Source organism: Podospora bellae-mahoneyi, chromosome 6 (assembly GCF_035222275.1).
Source record: "Podospora bellae-mahoneyi strain CBS 112042 chromosome 6, whole genome shotgun sequence".
NCBI lineage: Eukaryota > Fungi > Ascomycota > Sordariomycetes > Sordariales > Podosporaceae > Podospora > Podospora bellae-mahoneyi.
The window spans coordinates 734,139-758,710 of NC_085885.1; the positions used below are offsets into that span (position 1 = coordinate 734,139).

Sequence of the window (24,572 nt, forward strand, 5' to 3'; positions counted from 1 at the left end):
GAAAGGAAGCGGTAGTTACATCGCATACGTCCCAACTGTCTGCTCGCTCTTTTGTACCTATCTTCCCAATCATGGTAAGTTGGGGGCGAGGTGTTCAGGCCGGCACCGCGAACTCTCAGAACCGTTATATCGAACCCTGATGCTTACAAATGCCAATCAACCAACAGCTGAAAGGAAGCCCAGGTTGTACGGGTGAAGTTGGCGAAAGGTAGGTAAAAGAGCCGATGTGGGAAAACACCAGCTTCAGTGATGTGCCTGCTCCTTCACACCAGTGCTCGGTTAACAACTGCATGATCGAGACATAATCCGCATTCAGCTATTTCCTGGGCCGAGAAGAATCCCGACTGTGTTCAACGTCGTCCCAGTCGTGCCGCTTCTTTTAAGTCTGATGACCACTCCAGGTTGTTGGTGTTTCACGGTGGTTAAGGTAGATTGGGGTGGTGTTGTGGATGGGTGCAGTTGTTCAACGTTGTAACCTCGATATCGTGTGATTTTCTCGACAGATTCTGATTGTGGCAGTCGTCCATATCGATGCGATCAGTAAAGCCAGTTGTACCGAGAGTCCGCAAAGGTGATCTTGACTGGACTTGTTCAACCTATGTATGGGTCTCGGCCTTTCTGCAGTGTCTGGTTTCATGGTCCCTCTTCCAAAGCTGGGATGATCTCACGTATCGTTCGATCACGGTCGTATAAAAGTTTCGATGTTCCCCAGTATGCCGGGATCGGTTCTGTATTCTCGTGGGCCGTCGTAGACTAGAATTGTCGTGTTCCGTAGGACCGGTCATCCACCTAGGTGGTCTTGCTGTAGCAATCTAGACCACACCTCAACCCGGGGCATGGAAGTTCTTGTGCTTGTATTCCCCCTCCATTTTACCATATCGCGAAGTTGTGAGTCGTGTTCCAGAGGTACGTGTTGTGCGCTGGGCGGTGTCGGTTGAGTACTCCCATGGTTGCTGCCACAAGACGAAATGCCACAACTGAGAAATCAACAGCTAGAGGCCGGTGACAGCAAGTGGTATTTGAACTCCTCCACCCATTCACTTCAAGTCCGACATTCGTACAAGTGTAGTAGCTGTGACGCAGCTGCGGTATGAGTAAGACTTCAGCCAGGCTCCGTGACTTCGCCTCAATTCTTAGGTACCGATCCCATTGCCTGGAACCACTGAAACCATCGTTTGTTCGATTCTTCCTTCGTTTTGGGGATTGAATTCTCTCGCATGCTTACCGACTAGGCGTTTTGGCATATTCTCGGTGTAGTGGTGCAGCCACATCTTACGATTGGACAGTCGCTTACATTGATGACTGAAAGCGATGTTGGCGATAGTGCGCATGAACCCACAGGCACCCCGATACTACAGGCCTCGCAAACTCGGGCAAACCGGAAACCAGGTCATAGATCACTTTAGATCCGGAGTGCGGCCCAAGTGGTCGCTGCTAAAGGCCTTCGAATAGGTCTTTGCCTTGGTCCTCACTGTCCTAAATGAGTAACATCGACTGACACCTGGCCCACATCAAGCCCATCCGTAATAAGGTCTTGCAGACCAAGATGCTTTAAATGAAAATATTCGCTGGTTGTCTATTTCTCTGCTATAATGGCCCGCGGCAGGCATTATCGTAGAAGACAGCAAGCCAAATCACCCTCTCACGCTGTCCGGCGGCAAGTATAACCCTCCCAACTCCTTATCTTTAACAAGAAGCAGCAGCGGCAGCAGGTGCAGAGCCGCCTCCACCACCACCTTTTCCACCACCCTCCTTCCCATCCTTATCCTTGTTATCCCGACCACCACGCTTGCTCCGACGCGGGTTACGCCTGCTCTCCTTCGCTTGCTGCTCCCCAGCAGGCTTCTCCGGCGCGGTACTGTTCGACGCAGCTGCCGGCGCAGGAGCTGGGGTTGGCGTAGACACAGTAGTAGCAGAAGCAGAGGCAGCGGCATTCTTCCCCTGAGTAGAACCCGACGACTGCCCCCCCTTCTTAGCCGTCATATCCTTCCTCTCCAGCACCTGCACTGTAGCCTGCGCAATCGTGACCGGGCTGGCGGCCATAGCTTTGGCGAGCCCAGCATGGTCTGTGAAATCGACATACGCGAACCCCTTTTTGCGATCAATATCCACTGAAGTAACAGTGCCATACGCCGACAAGGCATCCTTGAGCAGCGCCTCGGTGACACCCTGTGAGTGGTTTGCATGCTTAATGAAAGCTCGTGTCGCGCCTGAACTGGGAGCAGGTCCGGCGTTCTTCTTGGATTCTCGGCCGCCACCGCCTTGCTTTGCTGGTGCATTTTTCGGTGCAGCAGGTTGGGAGGGTGCGGCTGTCGTCGCTGTAGACTGTGATGCCATAGCCGAAACAGGAGTGGCAGGTGCTGATGGCTGCTGACGCTGGGCCTGTGGTGTCTCTCTTTTCTTGAGAAGAAGCACAGGCTTGGCTGGTGCTGGTGCTGGTGCCGGAGGCGTTGTGTCGGCCTGCTTGTCGGCTTTATTATCCCCCTTTGACTTTCCACCCTCATCACCGCCGCCCCGTCTTCTGTTGCGAGACCTATTGGAAGAAGCTGCGGGTTGCTGCTGCTGCTGCTGCTGCTGCTGCTGTTGTTGTTGTTGTTGTTGTTGTTGTTGTTGTTGTTGTTGTTGCGACTTGGGTGGAGCAGATGACGACGGCTGAGCAGAAGGGGCGGGTGGTGCTGGCTCAGGAGCGATTGGGACATTTTCCTTCGCTGGTCCCTTCGCAGCACTGCCCTTGCTATCGGCATCCGCTTTGGCTGCATCCATTCTGGCCTTGCGGTGAGCATTGCTAGAGCTCAGACCAAGGTCACGCTGTAGGATACGCGCAGCAGCAGCAATGCCTGCCCTACGACTCTTCGATGGAGCCTCCGAAGACGCGGATGGTGCGTTGGACTGAGTTGACTTTTGGATGGCTGCCACCTTAGCAGCCTCCGCGGCAGCCTCTGCAGCGGCAACAGTCTTCTTGGTCAAGATCTTGACCGACTCCCTGGGCCTCTCGGGTGCCTTTTCGGTGGCCCTCTCCCTTTCGGTTCTCGACTCTCTGTCCCGGGTGCTTCTCCTCTTGGGTTCCTCAGCACTGGTAGCTGGTGCCTTGCCCTTCCCAGTCAGTGACTCCGTTCTGGCATGTTTCATTGCGATCTTAGCAGCAGCGATTTCCTTTGCCTTGGCAGCCTTCCTCTCCTTCAGATACTCAATCAGAGGTGTCGTGGTGGTCTTTTCGGGTTCCTCTTCGGGCCCCGGTTCAGCAGTGACACCCTCTTTGTTCCCGTCTGGGCTTGCAAGGCTCTCCAGAAAAGCCATGAACTCCGGGTCTTGATCGATGGTCCCTTGTCGGCCGTCCACACGCTTCTTCTCGCTGGGAATCTTCTTGTAGACGGAGAACTCGACGGTTGGTGGAGCGACAAGGGCTGGATCGTTGTAGGTCTCCTTCGCATCTTCCCACTTAGCCTCTTGTACCTTGCGGAGGAGTTCTGGCAACTGATCTCTCTGCGAGACATGGAGATATGCCCGAGCTGGTGTCGACGGTTTTGAAGGGCTAGTCTCATGTCAATATGGGGCGAGAGGCTGTCTGATCATGGCACTTACTGTTGCGAGACCTTACCAGGATACCACTTGTACCAGTCGACCTTACCATCTCCGAGTTTCCATTCATCGCCCAAAATGGCATGGAACTCTGCTTCGGTAAGACCTGGTGGTAGGCGACGGATCACGACTTTTTCTCCATTGGCGGGTGCCTTAGTCTTGGTTGCTTTTGGGGAATCGGCTGAAGACTGGGCAACTGCTGTAGTGCCGTTTGCCTTTCGTGATAACAACTGTGGAGTTGACATGGTCAAGCTGTATGATGGTTGAACCAGATATGATGAGGCTACCAGGTATGATGATAATCAATGCTCGATGTCTGTGGGTGGGCTCACTCGGTGTAAGCGGGGTTCTCAGAAAACACTGATTGCGCCACGCAATTTATGGGTCTTTAAAATGACTGAAATGATTAAAGAAAGCGCGACAGCTGGTAGAGAATTCACAGTCCCTTCGTCTAAAGGAAACATGTGACTGAGTGAAAGGGCGCTGGTGACTGTCTGAGGGTAAGTGACAGTGAGAGATGGCTTTACAAGGTTGAAGGGCCCCAGAAATCCAGACTCCGATAAACAGGTGGGGGCCAGCCTTATCAGCCTCTTCCCTGTCAATGTCATCAGGGTCCCCTTCCAATTGGCAACGCACGGACCATGATCTTGATCCCACCACCAACTTGGCTGCTGGCTGAGTGCTTGGCTCTGACGCCGTCCCTGAGCGCGTAAATCTCGGCTGAGAGAGCCTGCTTTCGCTCCCCGCCTTACACAATCTCCAACTACTACTTCTCGACCGAGATTGGCTGCCATAAGCTTTGCTGCTGCTATCCTTGGCCTGCCCTTGATTTGATACCCCCAAGATCAGTATCGCTCCGTGTGTAAGAAGCATCATTCGACGAAAACAGACGGCCGTCCAGCACACACTTGCGCAATACCTCGTCCCCTCCCCTCCCTCCCTCCCCACCAACCTCCTAATTCCAGAACCATGACCGCAGCGCCAAAGCCGGGCCCGGCGAATCTCCGACCCGGAGCCGGTCTCGACGAGTGGCTCGAAGAAGCAAAACAATGCCACTACCTACCAGAGTCTGTCATGAAGCAGCTCTGCGAAATGGTCAAAGAGGTCCTGATGGAGGAGTCCAACATCCAACCAGTAGTCACCCCTGTCACCATCTGCGGCGACATCCACGGCCAGTTCTACGATCTCCTAGAGCTCTTCAGAGTGGCTGGTGGCATGCCGGGCGACAACAACGTCCAGGCGCCCCAGACAGTCACAGCAGTCATCACATCCGACGACATTGAGCCCCCGAGCGAAATCACCGATCCCAAGCTGCAAAAGAAGGTCATAAATTCTGGCCCAGCCCAAATAAGTACAGATCCAAACGAAACGATCGTCGAGGGGGACACAACCACCGAAGCCATCCTCCCTCCAAACGAGGGGCTCACCCAGTCAGCAGACACCAAGTTTGTCTTTTTAGGCGATTTCGTCGACAGAGGGTATTTCAGTCTGGAAACATTTACTCTCTTAATGTGTCTAAAAGCCAAGTCCGGATCTCCCTTCCCTTTCTGAGCCCAACCCCCACTAACATCCCTTCCTAGATACCCCGACAGAATAGTCCTCGTCCGCGGCAACCACGAATCCCGTCAAATCACCCAAGTCTACGGCTTCTACGAAGAATGCCAGCAGAAATACGGCAACGCCTCCGTTTGGAAGGCCTGCTGTCAAGTCTTTGACTTTCTAGTCCTCGCAGCAATCGTGGACGGGACCGTCCTGTGCGTCCACGGCGGCCTGTCACCCGAAATTAGAACTATCGACCAGATCCGTGTTGTGGCTAGAGCGCAGGAGATCCCGCATGAAGGCGCGTTTTGCGATTTGGTGTGGAGTGACCCAGAGGATATCGACACGTGGGCGGTGAGTCCGAGAGGAGCGGGTTGGCTGTTTGGCGATAAGGTCGCTACCGAGTTTAACCACGTGAATGGGCTGAAGACGATTGCGAGGGCGCATCAGTTGGTGAATGAGGGTTACAAGGTATGTGTTTTTCGGGATTGTGTGTGTCTGGGGGGTTTGAGGGATGTTTGCTAATGATGTTGTTAGTATCACTTTAGCGAACGGTCGGTGGTGACGGTCTGGTCAGCACCGAATTACTGCTATCGCTGTGGTAATGTGGCGTCGATCATGACGGTGGACGAGCAGCTCAATACCAAGTTTAGCATCTTCTCGGCTGTGCCGGATGATCAGCGCCATGTGCCAGCTGGGAGGCGAGGGCCGGGTGATTACTTCCTGTAGAGGGAGGCAGGGGGTGAGGAGGGCTATCGATCCTGGGGTAGCAACTAACCACGGGATGACGTGTTGTAGCGTCTTGTCGGCTAAGAGACCTGTTTTGATGCGGTGTACGAGGGAAACCGGCGTTTTACATGTTGTTATATTTGTCGGGGGCACATGACAATTGATTTTTTTGGACGGGATGATGAATAACTGGGATGAACATTTGATAAACTACTAGCATTGAGTTGGGTTGGTTGATTGGTCATTTTTGGGAGGGTGGGAGAAAGAGATGCTTGTATATTGTATACTGTCACTTTTTTCATCAAGCGGACCTTTTTGAGGGGTGTTTGAACTATTGAGTGGCTTTGGGCTTTCCAATATACCCGACTTTTGTTGTATTACCTATTTTTTTTTTTTTTGGGGGGAGGGTAAAATAGAAGACAGACGGGGGGATGGAGATGTCTTGAAGCCCAAGCGTTTCTAAAGAACTGAAGTGTTGAAAGGTACAAAGAAAGCTGAGTATTTTGATATCTATAAGTTTGATGCTCTCTATACATGATGGGAAATTCTTAATGCCCGTTTTGCGCCGTGGAAAGCCAAAAAAATAAAATAAAAATTAAAATGTCAAAAGATGGTCAAGAGAAAGCAAAAACGCCCCGTATTATGCCTGTCCCACCATCACCCCCGTTGCACCCTTCGTACTCCACGGCCCCCCACATCTAGCGTATAATACCCAATCTTCACCTCCTAGTTAAACTATTACCCTTCGCACCTCCACCTCCTTCCCCTTCTCCTTCTCCTCCACCACAACCTTCACCCCAGGCAGTCGTCCCAAACTGCCAGATGACCCCTCCCCCATCCCACCAGACCCAGATTGATCACTCCCCGAACTCCCAACCCTCTTCCCCTGGATAACCACTTGTTTTTTCCCCCCAGCGCGGGCACTCACCCTCTCCAGCATCCTCGCCTGTGACCGTCTCCGTTGCTCCTCAATCTTTTGCTGCTGCTCCTCCTTCCGCTGCCGGATCGCAAGACAAAACTTGGAGTTGGACCTGATCTTGTCCCCCTGCCAGAGAAACACAAACGGAATAGCACACATGAGCGTGCTCACGCCCCCAAGCAGCGAGCAAGCACCGCTTATCCCCAACTTTTCAAACATGGGGAGAGTAGCCAAAGGCAAGACAGTTGCGAGCAAAGAGCGGGAGGTTGACGCGGCAGCGTTGGCAGACGCGGCGTAGACTTCGTACGCGTCGGTCAAATAGTTCCTATCCCCATCACACCCAACATCAGTAACTATCACGGGAAGGGGGGTTAGGGGAGGGGGACAAACAAGAGAGCCTGGAAAATACACATAAACCCCACCCCAAACGGCACCCCCGCCAGCATCGGCACAAAAAAGTGAACCCCCTCCTTCGCCGTCCATCCCAACCAAAAAAGACTAATCACAAACATCGGCCCCCCGACACACGCGAGCGGTAGCCGTCTGTACTCCTCCTGTCTAGTCCAAGCCTTGTTCCTCGCCATCGCCGACCTCAGAACACTATCCCACACAAAAAAGATCGGCAACGCGAGTAAGCACCCCACCCCAACGGCCAGATACGTCAACCCGCACTCCCCCGGCGAGAGCTCATAAACCCCAGTGAAAATGATCGGAAACGCCTCAAAACACATGTAAAATATGGCATAACAAAGCGCGAGGTAAGCACACGAAGTGTTAACGATCGGCTCCGTGACGAGCATCTTGATGGGCCGGTATAAAACAACAGTCGTCAACTCCCTGAACGACTTCTTCTCCATCTCATGCAGCGCCACCACCCTAGCCTTGGCGTCATGAAGGCGAATCTCCTCAGCGCGTCGCTTGAGGAGGACAGGACCGTATGTTTCTGGGAGGAAGAACAAGGGGACAAGTGTGCATCCCGCGTAAATAAGTCCAATCCAAAACGCCCACCTCCAGCCAATTGTTTCGGAGCAGTAGCCTGATATGATTGGGGCGAGTAAAGGCCCGGAGACGGTCGTCATGAAGAATAACCCCATGTTCCTCCCTCGAGTGCGAGGGTTGGGGGAGATGTCGGCGATTATCCCTGGGACAATGGCGATGGGGGCGGAGGCGAAGGTTCCGGTTAGGAGGCGGAAGATGAGGAACATGATCCAGCTGTTTGCGAGGGCGGTTGCGAGGGTGAAGGCGGTGAATATTAGGAAGGTGATCATTGTTGGGATTTTGCGGCCGAATTGCTCGGAAAGGGGGGCCCAGAGGATGGGGCCCATGACGTAGCCGATCAGATAGACGGAAATGGGGAGGACTTGTTGGGATTCGTTGGTAATGTCCCATTTATCTGAGATAAAAGGCAGGGCGTTGGCTGGGAGGGCAGAGCCCATGGTTGAGTTGATGATGAGCATCATGCAAGTGATGAGGATGCAGGTTTTCTTGCCGGGGGACCACTCGTGCGGGTTGCCCGTGTCGTGGTCGGGTTCCCAGGAGACGATCATTTCTTCTTCATCGTCCGAGGTGGCGTGGCTGGAGGCGTAGTATGGAAAGGGGGTAGAAGTGGCCGGGGACTTTTTGAGGGAGGAGCTTTCAGTGAGGGTTCCGGTTGGTGGTTGGGGGTATTGGGTTTGTTCTTGCTGTTGCTGTTGCTGTTGCTGTTGAGCGGGTTCAAAGGCCGCGATATCAAGCTCGCCGGCGAGAATGCTCATGCATGTTGGGCAGCGAGGATGAGCCTGCTCTGGAACCTGGAGTTCTTCCCCGTTCTTCCCACTGCTCTCGCCAACATCTCGCGCGGGCTGCGTGCTTGCCATTGACACCCCTCGGCCCTCAGTGCCTCCAGCGGCGGCCAGGATAGCCTGGACTTCCTCTTTCGACAAGCCCAGAATATCAAAGGAGCACTCCCGTTTCACCGATCCATCGGGTGATACCACTCGCTGGCACATATCTGGTGTAGAAACTGTGGCACGAAGAGCGGATGGTGGGCGAGCTCGTGTGGTCCTGATTAACGGAAACGCTCTGGGGACCTGCGTCAGAGTTGCTTCCGAGACCGTTTCGATCACGTCTTTCTCTTGTGGTGCTTCGGCCTCTTTCTCACTCTCCCGGATAGCTTCTTCGTCTTTGGGTTCCTCAACTACGGGTTCATCAGACTTCTCGGGAACATCAAGTGTTGTCTGAGTGTCATGATAGCTCTGGAAGGATGGCCTGTGGTGAACATCGTCTCCTCCGTCGTACTGGCTGCTGGTTCGCTGTGGTTCTTCCATGGCGATCAGGAAGCTTGATCGACTACCCAAAATCAACAGCCAGGAGGTGAAGGTTGGGTGTAGAGGACAGGGCCCTGGTGATTTTAAAAGAGTGTATTGGTCGAAATGTCAGTCACCAAGTCTGGCCAGAAGCAAAAATCCAACTCCGGGGAGCAGAAGATCAAATATCCCATCCACAGCTCGAGAGAGCGTGGACAGACGGCGCCATGGGCGAGCTGAAGCAACCGATCACACATGTCAGAGTGTAGCCCGCAGCACCAGAAAGAAGGCCACCAAGGTAGTTGGTTGCCGGGTATCACTGTGCATATTCTCCTGAAAAGCTTGAAAAGACCCTAGGAGAGGTAGTGTGTTGGTCCTCTGTAACCATCGGGTCGGTGATAGCCAGGCTGCCGTTGAACTAGCTTTCGAAAAGACGGGACTAATGGGTCTAATGTCCCGTCTAGTAGGACAGAGTTAGAACGGCGTTGATGTGATAACGTGCATCACGAGACTGGGCCAACTGCAGGCCCGACGAAGGTGAGGTGAGCTGCCTTCTTTTCAGCGATAGCATTGCATCTCGACTCCTGTAGGGTGTGTGAGTTGACGGTGAGCTGTCATGATCTATCATATCGTGACAATGGACGAAGACAGCACCAGGCATCTCAGAGGCCCGGCCGAGAAATAAGGAGTCATCTGCAGGACTTGGCGGTCAATTGTCAAGTCCCGCACCCTGCATTTATGGGTGTCGGGTATCTGAACACCCACTATACCACAGCTCGCAAATGTAGTACGTGGTGGCTACTTCACAAGGGGACCTCCCCCCTGATTGGGGCTGAAACTGGCCCATGGAAAGGGTATCTGGAACGCGCAAGGCTCAGTCGTAGGGCCAAACTACCGGGCCGTAGCATCGAGGTCTTGCTACTAAGTTTTGACGCGTTCCTAGCGGGATGATGTCAAAGCCACGTCTGTGGGACATTAACGAAGCAAGTCATAATGGAGGTTCAGATTGGATTTCTTGATATTGCGCGCAAGACGGGATGCTATATGCATTAGCAATGCCCAACCCGACTATCGTGCTTGGATGTAGCTTACGAATTACTACACCCAGACCCCTTCATGAACGAATCTCCAATGGCATTGTAGCCAGTAGATCAAATGAGTCCCGAACAAGTGGTGATGTGTCGGCCTCTCTCCTCCATCCCAAACCAGGCGTCGAATTGGCCACAGGGTGGTTTCTCAAACTGAGATCATTGCACCATCGTTTTCCTGCAAGATTCACAGAGTCAGGAGATGTTGGGGAACGGTGGCAGGTGAAAAGTGCAGACGTCGGGCAGCGGAATGCGGGGAGCCATCACCGCTGACATGCAGTAAGATGTTTCACATGTCTCGCAAAAAAGAGCTGTCCATTTCCTCCCATCATGTCTCGAGGTTGATAGTCTTTCCAAATCGCGCATACAGCTCCACCTTCAGCTGCGTCATTTCCCCCCGAATGGTGGCCATCTTGTCCTCCAACTCCCCGATTTCCTCCTCGATCTTGGCTGTTGAGAGGCCAAGGAGCTCCTGTGCCTGTGGTAGCGGCAGGTGGAAGAAGGCGTCTCCAATCTTGTACCTGGTAAATGTCAGAGCATGTGGCGGGAGATAATGATGCACGAAGCAGAGAAAAACTCACGGAACAAGGTCATCCTCGTCGGCGAGCTCAAGCTCCGTCGTGATGTCGTCAAGCTCTTCCTTTTCTTTCTGTGCGGGGTTCAGCAAGGCTAGTTTCTGAAGCTGTGAACAGAGTTGTCTCACGTTTTTTACTTTGAGCTCCTCCTCGAGTGTGAGTTCGTGGGAGTGGAGGCGGCTGAATTTATTGATCTTGTCCTGATCCTCACGGCGGACCTCGATCTCATCGCCTACTGCATCCTCCTCCTCCTTGGTCAACTGGGTGAGAGTTAGCAATGTTGGCAGCAGAATTCACAGGCCCATCGACGGAAATCTTACCATTCTCCTGCTCAAATTCATCTTGGCGAGTTTTGTCTATTTCCCTCTATTCCACGCAACAAGGATATCTGGAAGTTCAAGAAGGGCTGTCGTCTTGGTCAGGCAGAAAGCTGTCGTTCAACTCAGTGGGATGGGGGGGACCCCACCATCAGAGATCTACAAGGTTGAAGGTGGAGCGAGGTCTGTTTATTCTCCGATTGGCCAGACACCTTTGAACCCTGCAAGTCAACAAACAAGCACCAGCACTTCTTTCATCATCATCAACCTCGTTTTCTCAATTCTCCTTGAAAGGTGTGGGTCTTTCATCTCATTTATCTATTGCTCTCTTCAGGAGTCACTGTGTGCCACGCGTTTTGTCAACAATTCCAGCAGTCAAAATGCCCGGTCACAAGCTGTATCCACGCGCGACAGTCAAGAAAATCGTCAAGGCTCACTCCAATTGCAGCGTGAGCAAGAACGCAGATGTCATGGTATGCCATTTTCAAGTCTTTATTCACGCGTGTTTTTGGGACTAACCAGGATTTAGATCTTTCTGGACTACATGCTGTTTATGCAAAAGTAAGCTCATCATCACCCATCCCCATGAGATGGCACATACTGACTGAAAGTAGCCTGGTGAAAGAAGCCTCCATTGAAGCCAAAAAGGGTGGTGAAAGGGGCATCACGGCACGCAGTGTGAAGAAGGTGACAGCGGTAAGCAACCCTACTCTCGTTTGCAAAGCACTGGCTGACCTTGTGTTTTCTAGGATTCATTGGCCAAGTTCAAAGGATGAATGACAAGCCAACAAGCCCAAGGGACCCAAAACTAGTTTTGCCGTTGGCTTCGTATTATTGTATGCAGAGAATGGCTTGATGACGCCGTGTCTGTTCACTGAGGTCCGATCAAAGCCCGGCAGAGTGGGGATCAACCCGGCCGAGACGGAGCCCGCGACCGAGAGAGAGATCGAGTGTGGGGAGGTGTGCACCGAGATGGATGAATGCGAATATCTCGGAGTAGGAGACATTGTGTGACTGCAAATCAGAACATTTTATGTCTATAGGTGGGCACCATGCAGCTGGTAATCAAACCAATATAGATGGTTGAGTAGGCACCCGTTGTCTATGGTTATGCTGCCTTGTTGTTTCCTGCTGCTTCTGCACGGTTCCAAACCCTCAGCCTGAGCCTCCAAAGGGCAGCCAATCGTGTGTGAGGCGAGGACGGCTTGGCCCATGCTTTCAGAAATCCGGGGCGGGAAGGAGCTCCCAAAAGAAAGAAAGCACGCCGCTTGCTTTTGCAGCTTCAAATTTTCAAGTCGACTCTTTATCTACTTGATACCTTGCCTACATAAACCTACCAATCTCTGTTTTTTCCGATTTCTGCTGAGAAGTCGTGAGCCAATCTCGAATTGCCACCATTTCTTGCATCCCACCTCCTCCCACCAAGCAACCTAGCCACCGACTCCATCCGTCTGGTCTCTACCCCACAATTAGCGGCGCCTTAAGACCAGAGCTCTCTGTTTGGGCTGAACACTCACCACAACACCACAGCTCAATTGTACTATTCACATCGAACCGCCATGGCTCCCACTACTGTCCAGAATCCTCCGGCGCCCGTCGAGTCCAAAACCGCCCAGAAGAAGAAGGCCAAGGCCGCTGCTGCTGTCAAGGCCGCTGCCGGCACCGAGTCTCCTGCCCCTGCTTCCGTTGCCGGCGGCGAGAACCCAGATGACAGCTCTGAGAATGGCTACATCCGCGAGCTTTCCAAGTAGGCAGTTAACCCAGACCAAATGTGTCGATTCAATTGCTGACGCATAGTGCTTGCAGGAACATCCGCAACCTCAACAAGAAGATCGTAAGTTAGCTGCCACGCCACTCCCACCTCGCCTGCTCCCATCCGCTGACCGATTTCCCAGTCCAATGGTGCCAGAATCGAGAATTTGATCAACGAGCATAGTGGCAAGTCGCTCGAGGAGCTCGTAGCTGCCAAGATCATCAATGCCGACCAGGCTGCCTCGCACCTGAAACGCCCCTCCCTTCAGAACCAGCTCGCCCAGTTCGAGAAGGAGCTTGCCATGCACAAACAGATCGAGGCCGACCACCGTTCCCGTCTGAGCCAGCTGGAGACTACGCTGAAGGAGAAGTTCGAGAAGGAGAAGGAGGAGCTTGTTGCTGAGACAAAGCAAAAGGTCGAGGCCGAGGCCGACGAGAAACTGAGGGGCTACCTTTTGGCTCTCTCGCAGTTCCTTCGTCTCGCTGCTGCCCGCCGTCTCGCCGAGGCTGATAGCTCGATTGATGAGAATGCGGCTATCGAAGGTGTTCTTCTCCATATCTACTGTGGTGATAATGATTCCGTCACCGAGATGCTCAAGTTGGTCCAGGGATCAGATGAGCGCGTCCTTGGTGTTGAGGGGAGGTTACTGAAGACTACCTGCAAGTTGCTGATCAGTCGCTATTGTAAAAGGTGTGCTAACTCTTTGTAGTTGCCGATATCAAGGAGGAGGCTTATGCCCATCTGAACCCAAACTACAAGCGTCCCAAGCCAGCCGAGCCCGAGTTTGCGGAAGAGCTGAAGTTGGACGAGTACGAGTCGACCGTTTTGGTCGAGACTGACCCAACAGTTGCCAATGCCGGTCTCACCGAGGTTGACGATGGCTCTGCCGTCGCTTTGACAAACGGCCATGGCCAGGACGCCTCGTCTGTTAGCGGCGGTGCTCCCGGCAACGCCGATGTCGCCGACAGCGCCGCCAATGCCGCTGGCGAGAACCAGTGGGATACCGGCAACACCATCTCGGACTCGCAGGAATGGGTTAGTGTCAACGTTCCCCGCGATCTCAGCGAGACGGAGACCGGTGCGGCCGCTACGCCTGCCCAGCCTACTGCCCCGGTTACCAACCAGTCGTGGGCTGACGAGCATCCCGAGACGGCGGCCGAGGCTACCACCCCTGCCGATGATGGATTTCACCAGGTCCCGAGCCGCAGCCGTGGCAGCCGTGATGGTGGCCACCGTGGTCGTGGCGGTTTCCGTGGCCGCGGTGGTGGTTTCCGCGGTGATGGCCGTGGACGCGGTCGTGGCCGTGGTGGTGATCGCGGGGGTCTCCCCTCGCGTCCTCGCCGGGAAGAAAGCCAGGGTTAGTAATCCTGGTCTGATCGTTTCTGGGATGGGCGCACACAGGGTTGATCTCGTCTCGCATCTCTGGTTGACCAGAGTGTTCGTCGTTGTGCATTTCATGGTTTTGACGGCGTTTCCCATATGATTGCACGCACACATACCAAAAACAGGAATTCACACAGGAGCATGGCTTGTATGAGCTTTTTAGAAAGAGAAAAAGGAGGGTTACTTAATTTTCATTGCGGCCGCTTCTGCGGGCCTTAATTGGCAATGTACATTACAAAGGGCATCAACAAAAAACGGAATCTGGAGGGAAACATCATGGGTGGCGCGGCGGAGAGATATGGTGGCAACTACAGGACATGAAATGGCGGGGCGGACGGACTTTATGAACAGGGTGAACAACATAATCAAGCAAAGTCCTAGGACGACACGGGACTTGCGAGACGAGCTTAATTAGGTTGGGCGTTTGTGAACTGCGGTTTATTTTTTGGTTTTTTTTATGGGCGCAGGTATGGAACGAGTTGCTTGTCTGGTGGGCTCTCTGGCTCTCTTTTTGAAGGGGAAAAAAAGGGGGTCTGGAGTTGTATCATAGGATGGGCGAAAATAAATACTTGGCTCATACTATTATTTGCGTGTGAATTGTGTTGTTGATTTTTGATGTCCCTGTCGCACCACCAAAACCATACACCCAGCAGCAACAGAGCCACGGTCCAATCAGGGCTGAAAGATACCTCTCGACGGGGTGATTTCTTTACTTGAACCCCCTGAACGGTGTCCCCAGGGCTCTCCCCTTGTCGTCGAATTTAACGCCTTCTCTTCTGAGGAGTTCTTTTTTCTCGATGAGGGTGTCTACGCCTCCTACACCGTCGGGGCTTTTGCGGGAGATTTTGCCTTTGAAGCCGCCTAGGAAGTTGCCGGTTGCCAGGACGCGGTGGCTTTATCCTCGAGTTAGCTTTCAAGTATAATGGAAGGGGGGGCAAACATACCAGGGAACCCCGGGAGCAAAGGGGTTTTTCCTTAGGGCGTTGCCGACTGCTCGGGGGGAAGACTTCAGATGTGTGGACAGTAAGGCGTAGGTTGTGAAGGAGCCTGGGGGGATGGTGAGGAGGAGGAGGTAGACATCTTTTTCGAAGGGGGTGATTTTGGGGGACGTGTTGATTAAGGTTTTGTAGTTGGGGGGTTGGGGGGCGGTGGAGATGGAGGAGTGTTTTTTTTTGGTGGTGGTTGTGGTGGTGGCGGTGGTTGTGAGGAGAGGGGTTGTTGTTGATGGGGGTGTGGGAGGGAAGAATGCTGGGGAGTCCCTGGGGGAGAGGAATGTGAAGGGGGTCGTTGGGGGGGCTGTTAGGGTTGTCATTGTGGCGTTGATTGGGCGGTTGATTCAAGTTGTGGTTTGGAGATGATGGAGGGAATGTCGATTATTGCTGTGAAGTCAAGCTCTGGGATGAGATGGGTTGGCGATTTATGGAGTTGATCAACGAAGCACAAAAACTGAAGCAAAAAGGTTATTGATTCAGCGGATGAATGGAGGTGTAAGAAATTATTCCAAATTCTTGTGAGGAAAGTCAAACGGTGATCTTTGTCCATGGTTACCAAGACAGACCGATGTCACTCCAAGGGCGCGTCTCATCAAGCGTGCACGTGGCTAGGAAGCGCGTCGATGGTGCGCTGTCACGTGATGCCACCCTCTAGATATCGATGAGACTGTCTTCAGCTCGTGGTCGATAGAACAACAAACAGGAAGAAAGTGGAATATCCAACCTTTTGCGGTTCGTATTATTTATACCGATCTATTCAGCTGGTACACACTCAAGGTTTCTTCGCCACTGGACAAGCAGGAGCTCACCGCTCGTTCTTTCCTCGTTCACAGAGCCTCGGTCAGAAACCGGGCAACAGGAAAGTGCAACTGGCATTTGTTGGCAGTTTCTGTTAACCCAAAGGGTGATTCGAGGCCAGAGACCCTTCTTAATTGTTGACTAGGCTTCCCACTTCAGGTTTTACTCCTTGAGAGGTTGCATTCGACCAATTCCACAGACGCTCACCAAAATCTTCGTTTGGTTTCAACGACAGAAGCCTTTCAAATCCATCACAATACCATATACCATCATTCAAGATACCAGCAACCAAGTTCCCACTCCCAATAAATCACGAGCAGCTGTAAGCCAAACGCTCAAGTTTCATGTGACGCAGATGTAACAGTGGCGCAAGAAGGCACGGAAAGATGGTGTCGACCCCGCGACGCCCGGCCAAGCTGGTGACCGTCCCACCAACTGAATATATTACCCTATCTTCCCCATTACCAGACCCTACATGATCAATCTTGTCATCTTTCGACTCTTGGTCAACTAAACTCACCATGAACCGCAAAATCGAATGCCGGAGTGATGGGTGTGGAAATGAGGTCTTATTCCAGCCCACTCTTGAGGGGGGCTTCAACATCCATCAGCCGAACTTAGACCACTACCACTATCGCGATCATAGGAGATCGGTAGCTGGTGGGGGACATCTTTCTCCTTATTGCAAGCAACGTAAGGTCCCTCTCTTAGACATTGTGATGATGAGAAGGCGAACTGAGATGCGGTAGACACTTGTGTTCACTTCCACCGTGAAGAGTGCTGTACTAATAAGAAGCCTCCTCATGACACCGTTTGTGCTGTTCGTATGTTGACCCTGAAATGTCAACCTGCCGTGTGATGTGATGGTGATTAACAATGCCATCAGATACGAGATGTCCCATCCCGGACTGTCATCAAGCTCGGGCTCAGTTTCTCGACCCCAACTTTGACCCCCTTTCGAATGCTGTGCCGAGATATGCTCGCTATGAAATGTGTGCTGACCGTATGTCTTTTCTCTCGGTAACCAAAGCTTTGATTGCTTGCTGACTGTGGTTGCGAAGACAAATGCATTGTTCCGAGGTGCGCACAGCGAAGAGCGTCGATTGGTACTACCTTCTGTCAGGCTCGTGAGTATTTCCCTCCAATTCTGACACACAGAATGGTTACTGATATCATCAAGATGGGTGCAGAGCAGACGGATGTGGCAACGAGCGCCAGGACCAGCTTCATTGTTGTGAGAAACGTATGTGCAACCTCATTCTCTTCAAACTCTACGAAAGACGGTACTGATACGATAGCTCAAAAGACCGATGTCACGCCAGGGGTTGCGACTTGGTTGTGGAAGGCAACCATACCCTCTGTGCTCACCGTGGGTGCCGCCGCTGAACCCCATCATGGACAGCTGCTAACCACCAAATGCAGATATGACATGCGAGATGAACGGCTGCGGAGGAGCAAAGCATTTTGAACCCAACAAGAAGGAATATTTGCCGTATTGCACCAACCGTATGTCCCTGCTTATTCATGAATTTTGGTGTCCAGTCTAACCATGACATTTTTCAGATGCCACCTGCCCAGTTGCCCGATGTAAGCAAACGAGACTGGACCGACAGTCAGCTTTCTGCGATGACCATACCTGTCGAGAGAGGAGTTGCAACAAGAGCGCCAGAGTGAAGCCGTATTGTGATGATCGTTAGTCTTCTCCGTGCCCGTAACTGCAACCGAGACTGAGTTTGGACAGATCGATGTGCGGAAATCGACTGCGCCTATCCTATCGCCGACAAAACTGGAAGGTTTTGCCCACTGCGTAAGAGATATTTGCTTTGCCTTGACAAGTAGTACCGGATGCTAACATGAGAACAGATACTTGCCGAGCCGAAGACTGTCTAGAGTTCGTCAACAGTTTCTCCATATACTGTCAATCCCGTGAGACCATCTTATCTGACCGCCTCTCCGGCAGATAGCAGATACTGACATCAAATAGACGGCTGCTCCAAACCCAAATGCCTCCAACAATCTATCGTCGAGTACCTCTGCCTAGACCGTAAGCCCATCCCCTCTCCCCAGAAACCGCCAACTAATTAACAAAATAGACCTCAAAAAACACTACACCGCCCTCGGCCGCCGCTCAGCCCTAACCCCAGCCTCCTCCCAATTCGGCACCGTTGCAACAAGCACCATAGCAGAGGACGACGATTCCTCCACTTCAGACGACAACGACGAGAGACGCCCAGGAATAAGGAATGAACCCCCTAGCCTGAAAGGCGCCTACCCGTCCTCTTCGACGTTTAGCACCACCCACAGCCATACAAGATCAGCACCCATCTTTGCCCCTAACTCCAATTCTGGCAGCGGTGGAGGCAAAGAGACACCATTGACTATGAGGTCGAGGACAACACTCCAGATTCATACTCAGAATAATACATCTGACCCTCATCACCCCTCGCCGTCGCAAAAGGGCCCGGGGTTTTACAAGGTGAACACTGCTGCTGATGGTGGTAGTGGTGGTGGTGGTGGTGATGGGTTGAGTGTTAGGGCACCGTCGCCCAAGCTTGTGCCTATGCCTCTGCCTGTTCCGAGCGACGATGGGAAGACAGGTTCGAGGCTGAAGCTCATGGAGGATATAGAGGGTATGGTGTACAATCCTGAGAAGGGGTGCTGGGAGTAGTGGCCGTGCTAATTTACCTGTTGATTATTCCCATTTGTGAGATTGGAGTAGGTTGAAAGGAGAGAATCGTCCTTGATCGATTGCAAAGGGTAATTTATTATACCGTGATTTAACCGTGACCTCTATCTAACACGACGAATCGTGCCAACTTTATGATCCCCCTTCACCATTACTTGCCCAAGCGTGAGAATCTCTATGATTGATTGTAATGTTTTATATGAAAAAATATTGGAAACCAAAAAAAAGGCTCGGAGCCCGACGCAAGAAAAGCGAACAGCGGCCTTTCCTACTATAGCAAACCAAACACCAAACTTTAGTATAACAACGTAAGGCTAGAACAACCTGGAACCCCGAATAGATAGCCCTTAACCAGACTTTTTACTTAAGGGCCACCCGCTCGGGGCTATTCCAGCCTCACGGTAATAGGCTAATTTTTGTTTTATCACAGTAGAAAAGGTCATTGTTCCCGTCTCTTGCGTAGGGCTCCGGCCCTTTTCCCTTTTTTTTTTGAAAAAAAAAAACAACTTTATACCCACTTATAGGCTCATGGGGAATCTCGATCGTTCGGTTACGCCACCACCTCTCGCAAACGCAATGACACTCCAAGCAAACATCCTCCTCCCCATCCATTCCCTTGTCCACCCCTTCCATAGATCCTGACCGACCCCTTTTAATCCCCAGTATCAACCTCCAAATCAACCTGCACCCCATTACTAACCCCGTAATCCCCCAGCGTGATATGATCCTTAAACGGCCTCTCCCCCTGCCTCTTGAGCAAAATCTCGTGCGGCTCCCGGCCAACCTTCATGGCGACCATAATCTTGAACTGGCCGACCGTGTCGGAGGGAAAAGCGGGGATCTGGGCTTTGGTGCCCAGTCTATCATTCACCGTGACGACAATCATTTCTTCTTGTGGCACGGTGGGTTGCCTGGGCTTCTCCTTCTTTTCTTCTCTTGCCTTATCCCTTGGTCTGTCCCGTCGTGGCGAGCGCTCTCGTCTTGGGGAGCGGCGCCTGTCACGAGTGGCATCCCGTTCCCGGGGGGCAGCAGCAGAGTCGCGGTCTCGTCTGGTCGGGGAGCGATTTTGCCTCGAGCGATCATTGTTGCTGTCGCGGTCTCTATCCCGTCTATCATCCCGATCGCGATCACGCCGGGGCGAGCGGTCGCGGTAGCCGCGCTGAAGGTTCTTGTCGCTGCTGTCTCGACCACCGCCGTCGCGACTGTCTTCGCTAGTAGTAGGACGTTTCTCTTTCCATTTGAACCCGCCGCTGGCTTTTGGTCGTCTAGGCGGGGATCGACTTCGTGATCGTGACCGGCGACGAGGTGGTGGGTCTGCATCCGCCATTTTGGGGATTTGTTGTGGTTGTTGAGAGGAAAGAAGAAGAAAAAAGCGGTAGCAGGTTGGAGGAGGGCCTTCAAGGTGCAGAGGCACCTTAGCAGTGACGAAATTTAGGTGGGGCGCCCGGTTTGGGGTCGGTCAAGTGGCAGATGCCAAAGGGGAAAAAAGGTGAGCAAGAACATGTTAAACTAGCTAGGTAGCCATTAACAATAGAGCAATATGCTTCAAGAAGATAGCTAGATAGATCCGTACGGTCTCCAACTCGCACAGAAGAGCAGAAATTCAAGAGTTGCCTACCCAAGTTTTACGCAACCGTACAAGCTGCCTGATAGACAACAAGGCGTACACACCATGCCCGAGCATTTGGCGAACACATACTTGACAATATTGAAAAGGAGCTCCCTAGGTAGATTTCAAACACTCTAAACAGTTGGCAGTCTGGGTGTCATTCTATCCGCAGCATCCAAAACTCCTCCCCAAAGAGCTCTCACTTCAAACCAAATCACAAAGCAATAAGACAAAGCTAGGCCAAAACGTTTATTCTTTCATGCACCAGAGGTCTACATAAACACAATACGCACCTCCTTTTTCGCCCTTTTGCCTTTTTATCATCACGATGTAAAAATGCAGCGCTTCACATGCATTAAGTATCGCAGACCACACCAGACAAATGCCCCCGTAGACGCCGCCATTACTCCGAATCCAAACGCCGAAGAGTCAACAAGCCCAAAAATGTGCCGAAAGGAGTATCATACAATAGAAGATATAGAGAGAGAGAGAGAGAGAGAGTGAGAGAGAGAGAGGAAGCTGAAGGGTAAGGAACAAGAGAAGTTACAGAGCAATTCGAGGTAGCAAAGCCAGACTGCTTTACTCCTTGCTGTGCTTCTTCTTCTTCTTCTTGTGCTCCTTCTCCTTTACTGGCGCCGCCTCCTCCTCCTCATCATCGTGCTTGCGCTTGGAGCTCTTGGTCTTGGCTGGGCTTTCGGTCTCTTCTGTTGGCTCCTTGGACTTCTTTTTCTCCTTCTTGTCCTTCTTCTCGCTCTTGTCCTTCTTCTCCTTCTTTTCCTTCTTCTCCTTCTTCTCCTTCTTGCTGACCTTCTCCTCATCGGCAGGCGCGTCCTCCATCTCGACCTCCTCAATGAGGGGCTTGGCAATCTCGGCCTCAGCGGCGACACCGTCGGCATCGGCGTTGTACTTGCGGGCCTCCTTGATGTCCCACTTGGGGACAGTGATGTTGTTGGGGTTGGGGCCGAGCTTGGTGGAGATGGGCTTGCCCTCCATCAAGCGCAGGCTGTTCTCGAGCTTGGCGCGAGACTTGATGCCGAGCTCGGCGCGAGTCTCATCATCGACATCCTCGTCGAACTCGGAAAGAGCATCAGTGCGCACACCAAGGGCGACCTTGGCGGCGAGCTGACGGGCAATCTTACCCTTGTTGTTACCAGAAGCCTGGCCAACGAGGGAGGCGTGGTAGATGAGGCCATACTTGGGGGTCGCGTGCTTGGTCTTGAGGGCACGGAAAAGAGCCTTTTCGGCACCGAGAATCTGGATGGTAGAACCGGGGTTCTTGGCCAAGCTGATGAGGGAACCAGCGTGGGCAATAAGACGAGCACCAACAAGGGCGCCGAGAAGCTCGGTCATGTTGGGGGAGATAGCCTTCATGCGGTTCTCGAGGTACTCGGAAAGCTGCTTGCGGTACTCGGAAAGAGCAATGACACGTTCAGCGAGAAGCTTGATGTTGTTGAGATCCTCCTCATTGATCTCGGTACCCATGGAAATATCAGCGGCAGACTTGACGGCAGCCTCGATTTCGTGAGGGAGAATTTCGGAAAGGTCGGTCTCAGGAGCGTTGGTGCGGACACCCAAAGTAACAATAATCTTGGCATAAGAGAGGTTGTCGGGCAAAATCTTGGCCAACTCGGGGAAGTGCCAGCCGTACCATTCCTTGACGCGCATGGCATAGGTGTTGAGCTCCTTGTCCAAATCGTCAAGGAGGGAAACGGCGTGGACAATCATGATGTCGACCTTCTCGGGAGAGAACTTGAGCTTGTGGCGGGAGAGGGAGTGGGCCAGACCCAGAGACATCTCCTTGAAGTTTTCAGGGAGCATGCCGGGGACAAGCTCGGGAAGATGTTGTCTGATGGCGCGGAAGAGCTCATTCGTGGTGCTATCGGAGATGGGCTTGATGTTGAGCTCAGGCAGCTTCTTGATGGAGGCGCCAAGCTTGCTCTCGGCAACGGCAAGGGTGACCTTTTTCTCATCCTTGAACTCGTTGAGGAGGTTCTGGAGGCGTGGTGTGACCTTGCCTTCTACGAGGCCCGAGATTTCCTCGAGAGCTGAGGCGGCGCTGTCGAATTTGGCAAACTCCTTGTACTTGATCCTGTTGCGATGGTTGGTACTGGTTCTTGCTGTCAAGGTTTTTCGGTGGCTGGGTGGAAACTTACTCCTTGACGATTTTCTCAGTGGTGGAAAGACGGTCGGTCAGGTTGTCGTCCTCCAAGAGCTTCTTGTCGGAAGCCTTGAACAGGCCATAACTGCATTGGCAAGTTAGCTGTCATGTTCAATGCCGCCTCAGGTGTGTCGCGACTCTTGTTCAAGTCAAGCAGTTGCAATCGCGTCTCTACAGAGAGAAGGGCCCATTGAACAGTCGGCACTTACCCGGCGCTGGTTTCGGTAAGAATGAAAAGACCCATGGCGACAAAGTGCGATGCTGAGCCGATGTGCTCCTGCAGTTGTCGTGGGAAGTGGTGGGAAACAGCTGTCGATGGGTGCCGTTCTTTCTGTTCACCAGAACCTTCAAGCAGCAGCAAAAAAAAAAGTCAAGAGTGAAAGATCAATTTTTTTTACCACCAGTTGGAGTTCGCAGGTGGGGGCAGTGTGGGCCCGTGCGTTGTACCAAGGTTGCTTTTTAGACTTCACCGCAGGCACCACAAAGCCAAGCCAAGAGCTGACTGAGGCTTGATGGCTGCTGTTGCGTCGTCGTTGTTGCTGCACGGTCCACCTACCTACTACACCTTGAGACCAACCAAGACAACCAAGTTCCCGTCACACATCAACGCCGCCTTGAGCCGCGCCTCACCTTCAAGCTTCCTCTCCAACAACACTTAGGAGACTGACTCTCTGTCACGGTCATCTAAACCTCCAAGCTTCAGATCAAAATTGTCCAACATGGAGGGCCTCTTCTTCAACGTCAACAATGGGTATGTAACATAACACCTCCATATGTATCTGCATGATGCATCACTTACCCCAAGGGTCCCCATCACTGACACTGACACCCCCCCGCAAAGCTACCTGGAGGGCATCATCCGCGGCTACCGCAACGGCCTCCTCACCAGCACAAACTACACCAACATGACCCAATGCGAAACCATCGACGACCTCAAACTCCAGCTCGGCCCCGCATACGGCGACTTTCTCTCCACCCTTCCCCCCAACCCATCCACCTCCAGTCTCGCCACAAAGACAACCGAGAAGCTCGTCTCCGAGTTCCGCTACGTTCGCGCCAACGCAGTGGGCTCCCTCGCCAAGTTCATGGATTACATCACCTACGGGTACATGATTGACAATGTCGCCCTCCTCATCACCGGCACCCTCCACGAGCGCGACACCCGCGAGCTCCTCGATCGGTGCCACCCCCTGGGTTGGTTCGAGACCATGCCTGTTCTTTGTGTGGCCACCAACATCGAGGAGCTCTACAACAGCGTTCTCATCGAAACCCCCTTGGCCCCTTACTTCAAAGGCAGCCTCTCCCACCAAGACCTGGACGAGCTCAACATTGAGATCGTGAGAAATACACTCTACAAGAACTACCTGGAGGATTTCTACAACTTTGTCAACACACACCCCGACATGGCGGGCACCCCGACAAGCGAGGTCATGACGGAAATTCTCGAGTTTGAGGCGGACAGGCGGGCGATCAACATCACGTTGAACTCGTTTGGGACGGAGCTGTCGAAGCAGGACCGTAACAAATTGTATCCCACTTTTGGCCGGCTCTATCCCGAGGGGACGTTGATGTTGTCGAGAGCGGATGATTTTGAAGGGGTGAGGCTTGCGGTGGAGGGGGTGCACGATTACAAGTCGTTTTTTGAGGCTGCGGGACTAGGAGGTGGTCCGGGGGGACCGGGGAATATGGGAGGGGGTTCGGGGTCGGATGGGAAGAGCTTGGAGGATATGTTTTATCAGAAGGAGATGGAGATATGCAAGGGGGCGTTTACGAGGCAGTTTGGGGCGAGTATTATTTATGCTTTTGTTAAGCTGAAGGAGCAGGTATGTTTTTCCTCTGCTTTTTCACAAATGGTTATGGAACTAACACGATGAATAGGAGGTCCGCAATATTCAGTGGATATCTGAGTGCATAGCTCAGAACCAAAAGGAGCGCATTGGTAATTACATCAGTGTGTTCTGACCTGGTTTTGGGCGGATGGTTTTGGTGTCTTTTCTCAATGTCAGGCTGAGCTTGATGGAAGCTCTTTAGTATTAATGCGCCCTGTTCAGAAGCATGCGTTTTGACTTTTTCTTTGCTCTTTTGTACTCGTAGCACCCTAGGCAGGCGTATTGGCGATGTTGGAATCTTTACAACGACGAGAGCTTGTGTCGTCTCTCTCT

General features: G+C 52.6%; 12 protein-coding genes across 12 annotated transcripts; 6 read left to right on the plus strand and 6 right to left on the minus strand.

Annotated features, from left to right (window-relative positions):
- Positions 1–1,686: 1,686 nt before the first annotated feature.
- Positions 1,687–4,101, minus strand: QC761_604820 (uncharacterized protein; the record flags this gene model as incomplete). The annotated part of the gene is given in 3 exon segments (XM_062880934.1): positions 1,687–2,565; positions 2,581–3,532; positions 3,583–4,101. 3 exon segments carry the CDS (start codon positions 3,822–3,824, stop codon positions 1,687–1,689), a joined length of 2,073 nt encoding a protein of 690 aa, XP_062729168.1. The 5' UTR covers positions 3,825–4,101.
- A 407-nt stretch (positions 4,102–4,508) lies between these two features.
- SIT4_2 (sporulation-induced protein) lies at positions 4,509–5,847 on the plus strand (the record flags this gene model as incomplete). Its single annotated transcript, XM_062880935.1, has 3 exons — positions 4,509–5,105; positions 5,160–5,589; positions 5,656–5,847. Exons 1-3 carry the CDS (start codon positions 4,549–4,551, stop codon positions 5,845–5,847), a joined length of 1,179 nt encoding a protein of 392 aa, XP_062729169.1. The 5' UTR covers positions 4,509–4,548.
- A 730-nt stretch (positions 5,848–6,577) lies between these two features.
- QC761_604840 (uncharacterized protein) lies at positions 6,578–9,072 on the minus strand (the record flags this gene model as incomplete). Its single annotated transcript, XM_062880936.1, has 2 exons — positions 6,578–7,091; positions 7,157–9,072. 2 exons carry the CDS (start codon positions 9,070–9,072, stop codon positions 6,578–6,580), a joined length of 2,430 nt encoding a protein of 809 aa, XP_062729170.1.
- Positions 9,073–10,162: 1,090 nt separating this feature from the next.
- QC761_604860 (uncharacterized protein) lies at positions 10,163–11,807 on the plus strand (the record flags this gene model as incomplete). The annotated part of the gene is made up of 4 exons (XM_062880938.1): positions 10,163–11,504; positions 11,561–11,592; positions 11,646–11,727; positions 11,781–11,807. The coding sequence occupies exons 1-4, from the start codon at positions 11,412–11,414 to the stop codon at positions 11,805–11,807; spliced, it is 234 nt and encodes a 77-aa protein (XP_062729171.1). The 5' UTR covers positions 10,163–11,411.
- Positions 10,468–11,150, minus strand: QC761_604850 (uncharacterized protein; the record flags this gene model as incomplete). Its single annotated transcript, XM_062880937.1, has 4 exons — positions 11,035–11,150; positions 10,843–10,974; positions 10,721–10,788; positions 10,468–10,660 (listed from the first exon to the last, which is right to left on the minus strand). The coding sequence occupies exons 1-4, from the start codon at positions 11,053–11,055 to the stop codon at positions 10,468–10,470; spliced, it is 414 nt and encodes a 137-aa protein (XP_062729172.1). The 5' UTR covers positions 11,056–11,150.
- Positions 11,808–12,590: 783 nt separating the features above from the next.
- QC761_604870 (uncharacterized protein) lies at positions 12,591–14,146 on the plus strand (the record flags this gene model as incomplete). The annotated part of the gene is made up of 4 exons (XM_062880939.1): positions 12,591–12,778; positions 12,838–12,865; positions 12,927–13,443; positions 13,494–14,146. 4 exons carry the CDS (start codon positions 12,591–12,593, stop codon positions 14,144–14,146), a joined length of 1,386 nt encoding a protein of 461 aa, XP_062729173.1.
- Positions 14,147–14,705: 559 nt separating this feature from the next.
- QC761_604880 (uncharacterized protein) lies at positions 14,706–16,179 on the minus strand. Its single transcript, XM_062880940.1, has 2 exons — positions 15,112–16,179; positions 14,706–15,060 (listed from the first exon to the last, which is right to left on the minus strand). The coding sequence occupies exons 1-2, from the start codon at positions 15,477–15,479 to the stop codon at positions 14,877–14,879; spliced, it is 552 nt and encodes a 183-aa protein (XP_062729174.1). The 5' UTR covers positions 15,480–16,179; the 3' UTR covers positions 14,706–14,876.
- Positions 15,728–16,396, plus strand: QC761_0089500 (uncharacterized protein; the record flags this gene model as incomplete). Its single annotated transcript, XM_062872947.1, has 4 exons — positions 15,728–15,785; positions 15,815–15,999; positions 16,157–16,279; positions 16,334–16,396. 4 exons carry the CDS (start codon positions 15,728–15,730, stop codon positions 16,394–16,396), a joined length of 429 nt encoding a protein of 142 aa, XP_062729175.1.
- A 551-nt stretch (positions 16,397–16,947) lies between these two features.
- QC761_604890 (uncharacterized protein) lies at positions 16,948–18,769 on the plus strand (the record flags this gene model as incomplete). Its single annotated transcript, XM_062880941.1, has 9 exons — positions 16,948–16,960; positions 17,019–17,084; positions 17,138–17,200; positions 17,264–17,326; positions 17,380–17,463; positions 17,521–17,649; positions 17,699–17,764; positions 17,942–18,001; positions 18,051–18,769. The coding sequence occupies 9 exons, from the start codon at positions 16,948–16,950 to the stop codon at positions 18,623–18,625; spliced, it is 1,119 nt and encodes a 372-aa protein (XP_062729176.1). The 3' UTR covers positions 18,626–18,769.
- Positions 18,770–19,295: 526 nt separating this feature from the next.
- On the minus strand, positions 19,296–19,970 carry HUB1 (ubiquitin-like modifier hub1; the record flags this gene model as incomplete). Its single annotated transcript, XM_062880942.1, has 1 exon — positions 19,296–19,970. The coding sequence occupies one exon, from the start codon at positions 19,968–19,970 to the stop codon at positions 19,296–19,298; it is 675 nt and encodes a 224-aa protein (XP_062729177.1).
- Positions 19,971–20,831: 861 nt separating this feature from the next.
- NOP58 (Nucleolar protein 58) lies at positions 20,832–22,070 on the minus strand (the record flags this gene model as incomplete). The annotated part of the gene is made up of 2 exons (XM_062880943.1): positions 20,832–21,179; positions 21,291–22,070. The coding sequence occupies 2 exons, from the start codon at positions 22,068–22,070 to the stop codon at positions 20,832–20,834; spliced, it is 1,128 nt and encodes a 375-aa protein (XP_062729178.1).
- Positions 22,071–22,658: 588 nt separating this feature from the next.
- VMA6 (H(+)-transporting V0 sector ATPase subunit d) lies at positions 22,659–24,372 on the plus strand (the record flags this gene model as incomplete). Its single annotated transcript, XM_062880944.1, has 3 exons — positions 22,659–23,161; positions 23,252–24,233; positions 24,289–24,372. Exons 1-3 carry the CDS (start codon positions 23,130–23,132, stop codon positions 24,370–24,372), a joined length of 1,098 nt encoding a protein of 365 aa, XP_062729179.1. The 5' UTR covers positions 22,659–23,129.
- Between the last annotated feature and the right edge of the window lie 200 nt (positions 24,373–24,572).

What these genes read in the sequence shown, in the direction of transcription:
- QC761_604880 (XM_062880940.1), bottom strand. Translation starts at nt 15,479, where the DNA reads ATGACAACCCTAACAGCCCCCCCAACGACCCCCTTCACATTCCTCTCC. An exon ending in TTTGCTCCCGGGGTTCCCTG is followed by an intron (nt 15,061 to 15,111) that starts GTATGTTTGCCC and finishes TCGAGGATAAAG; the next exon opens with CCACCGCGTCCTGGCAACCG.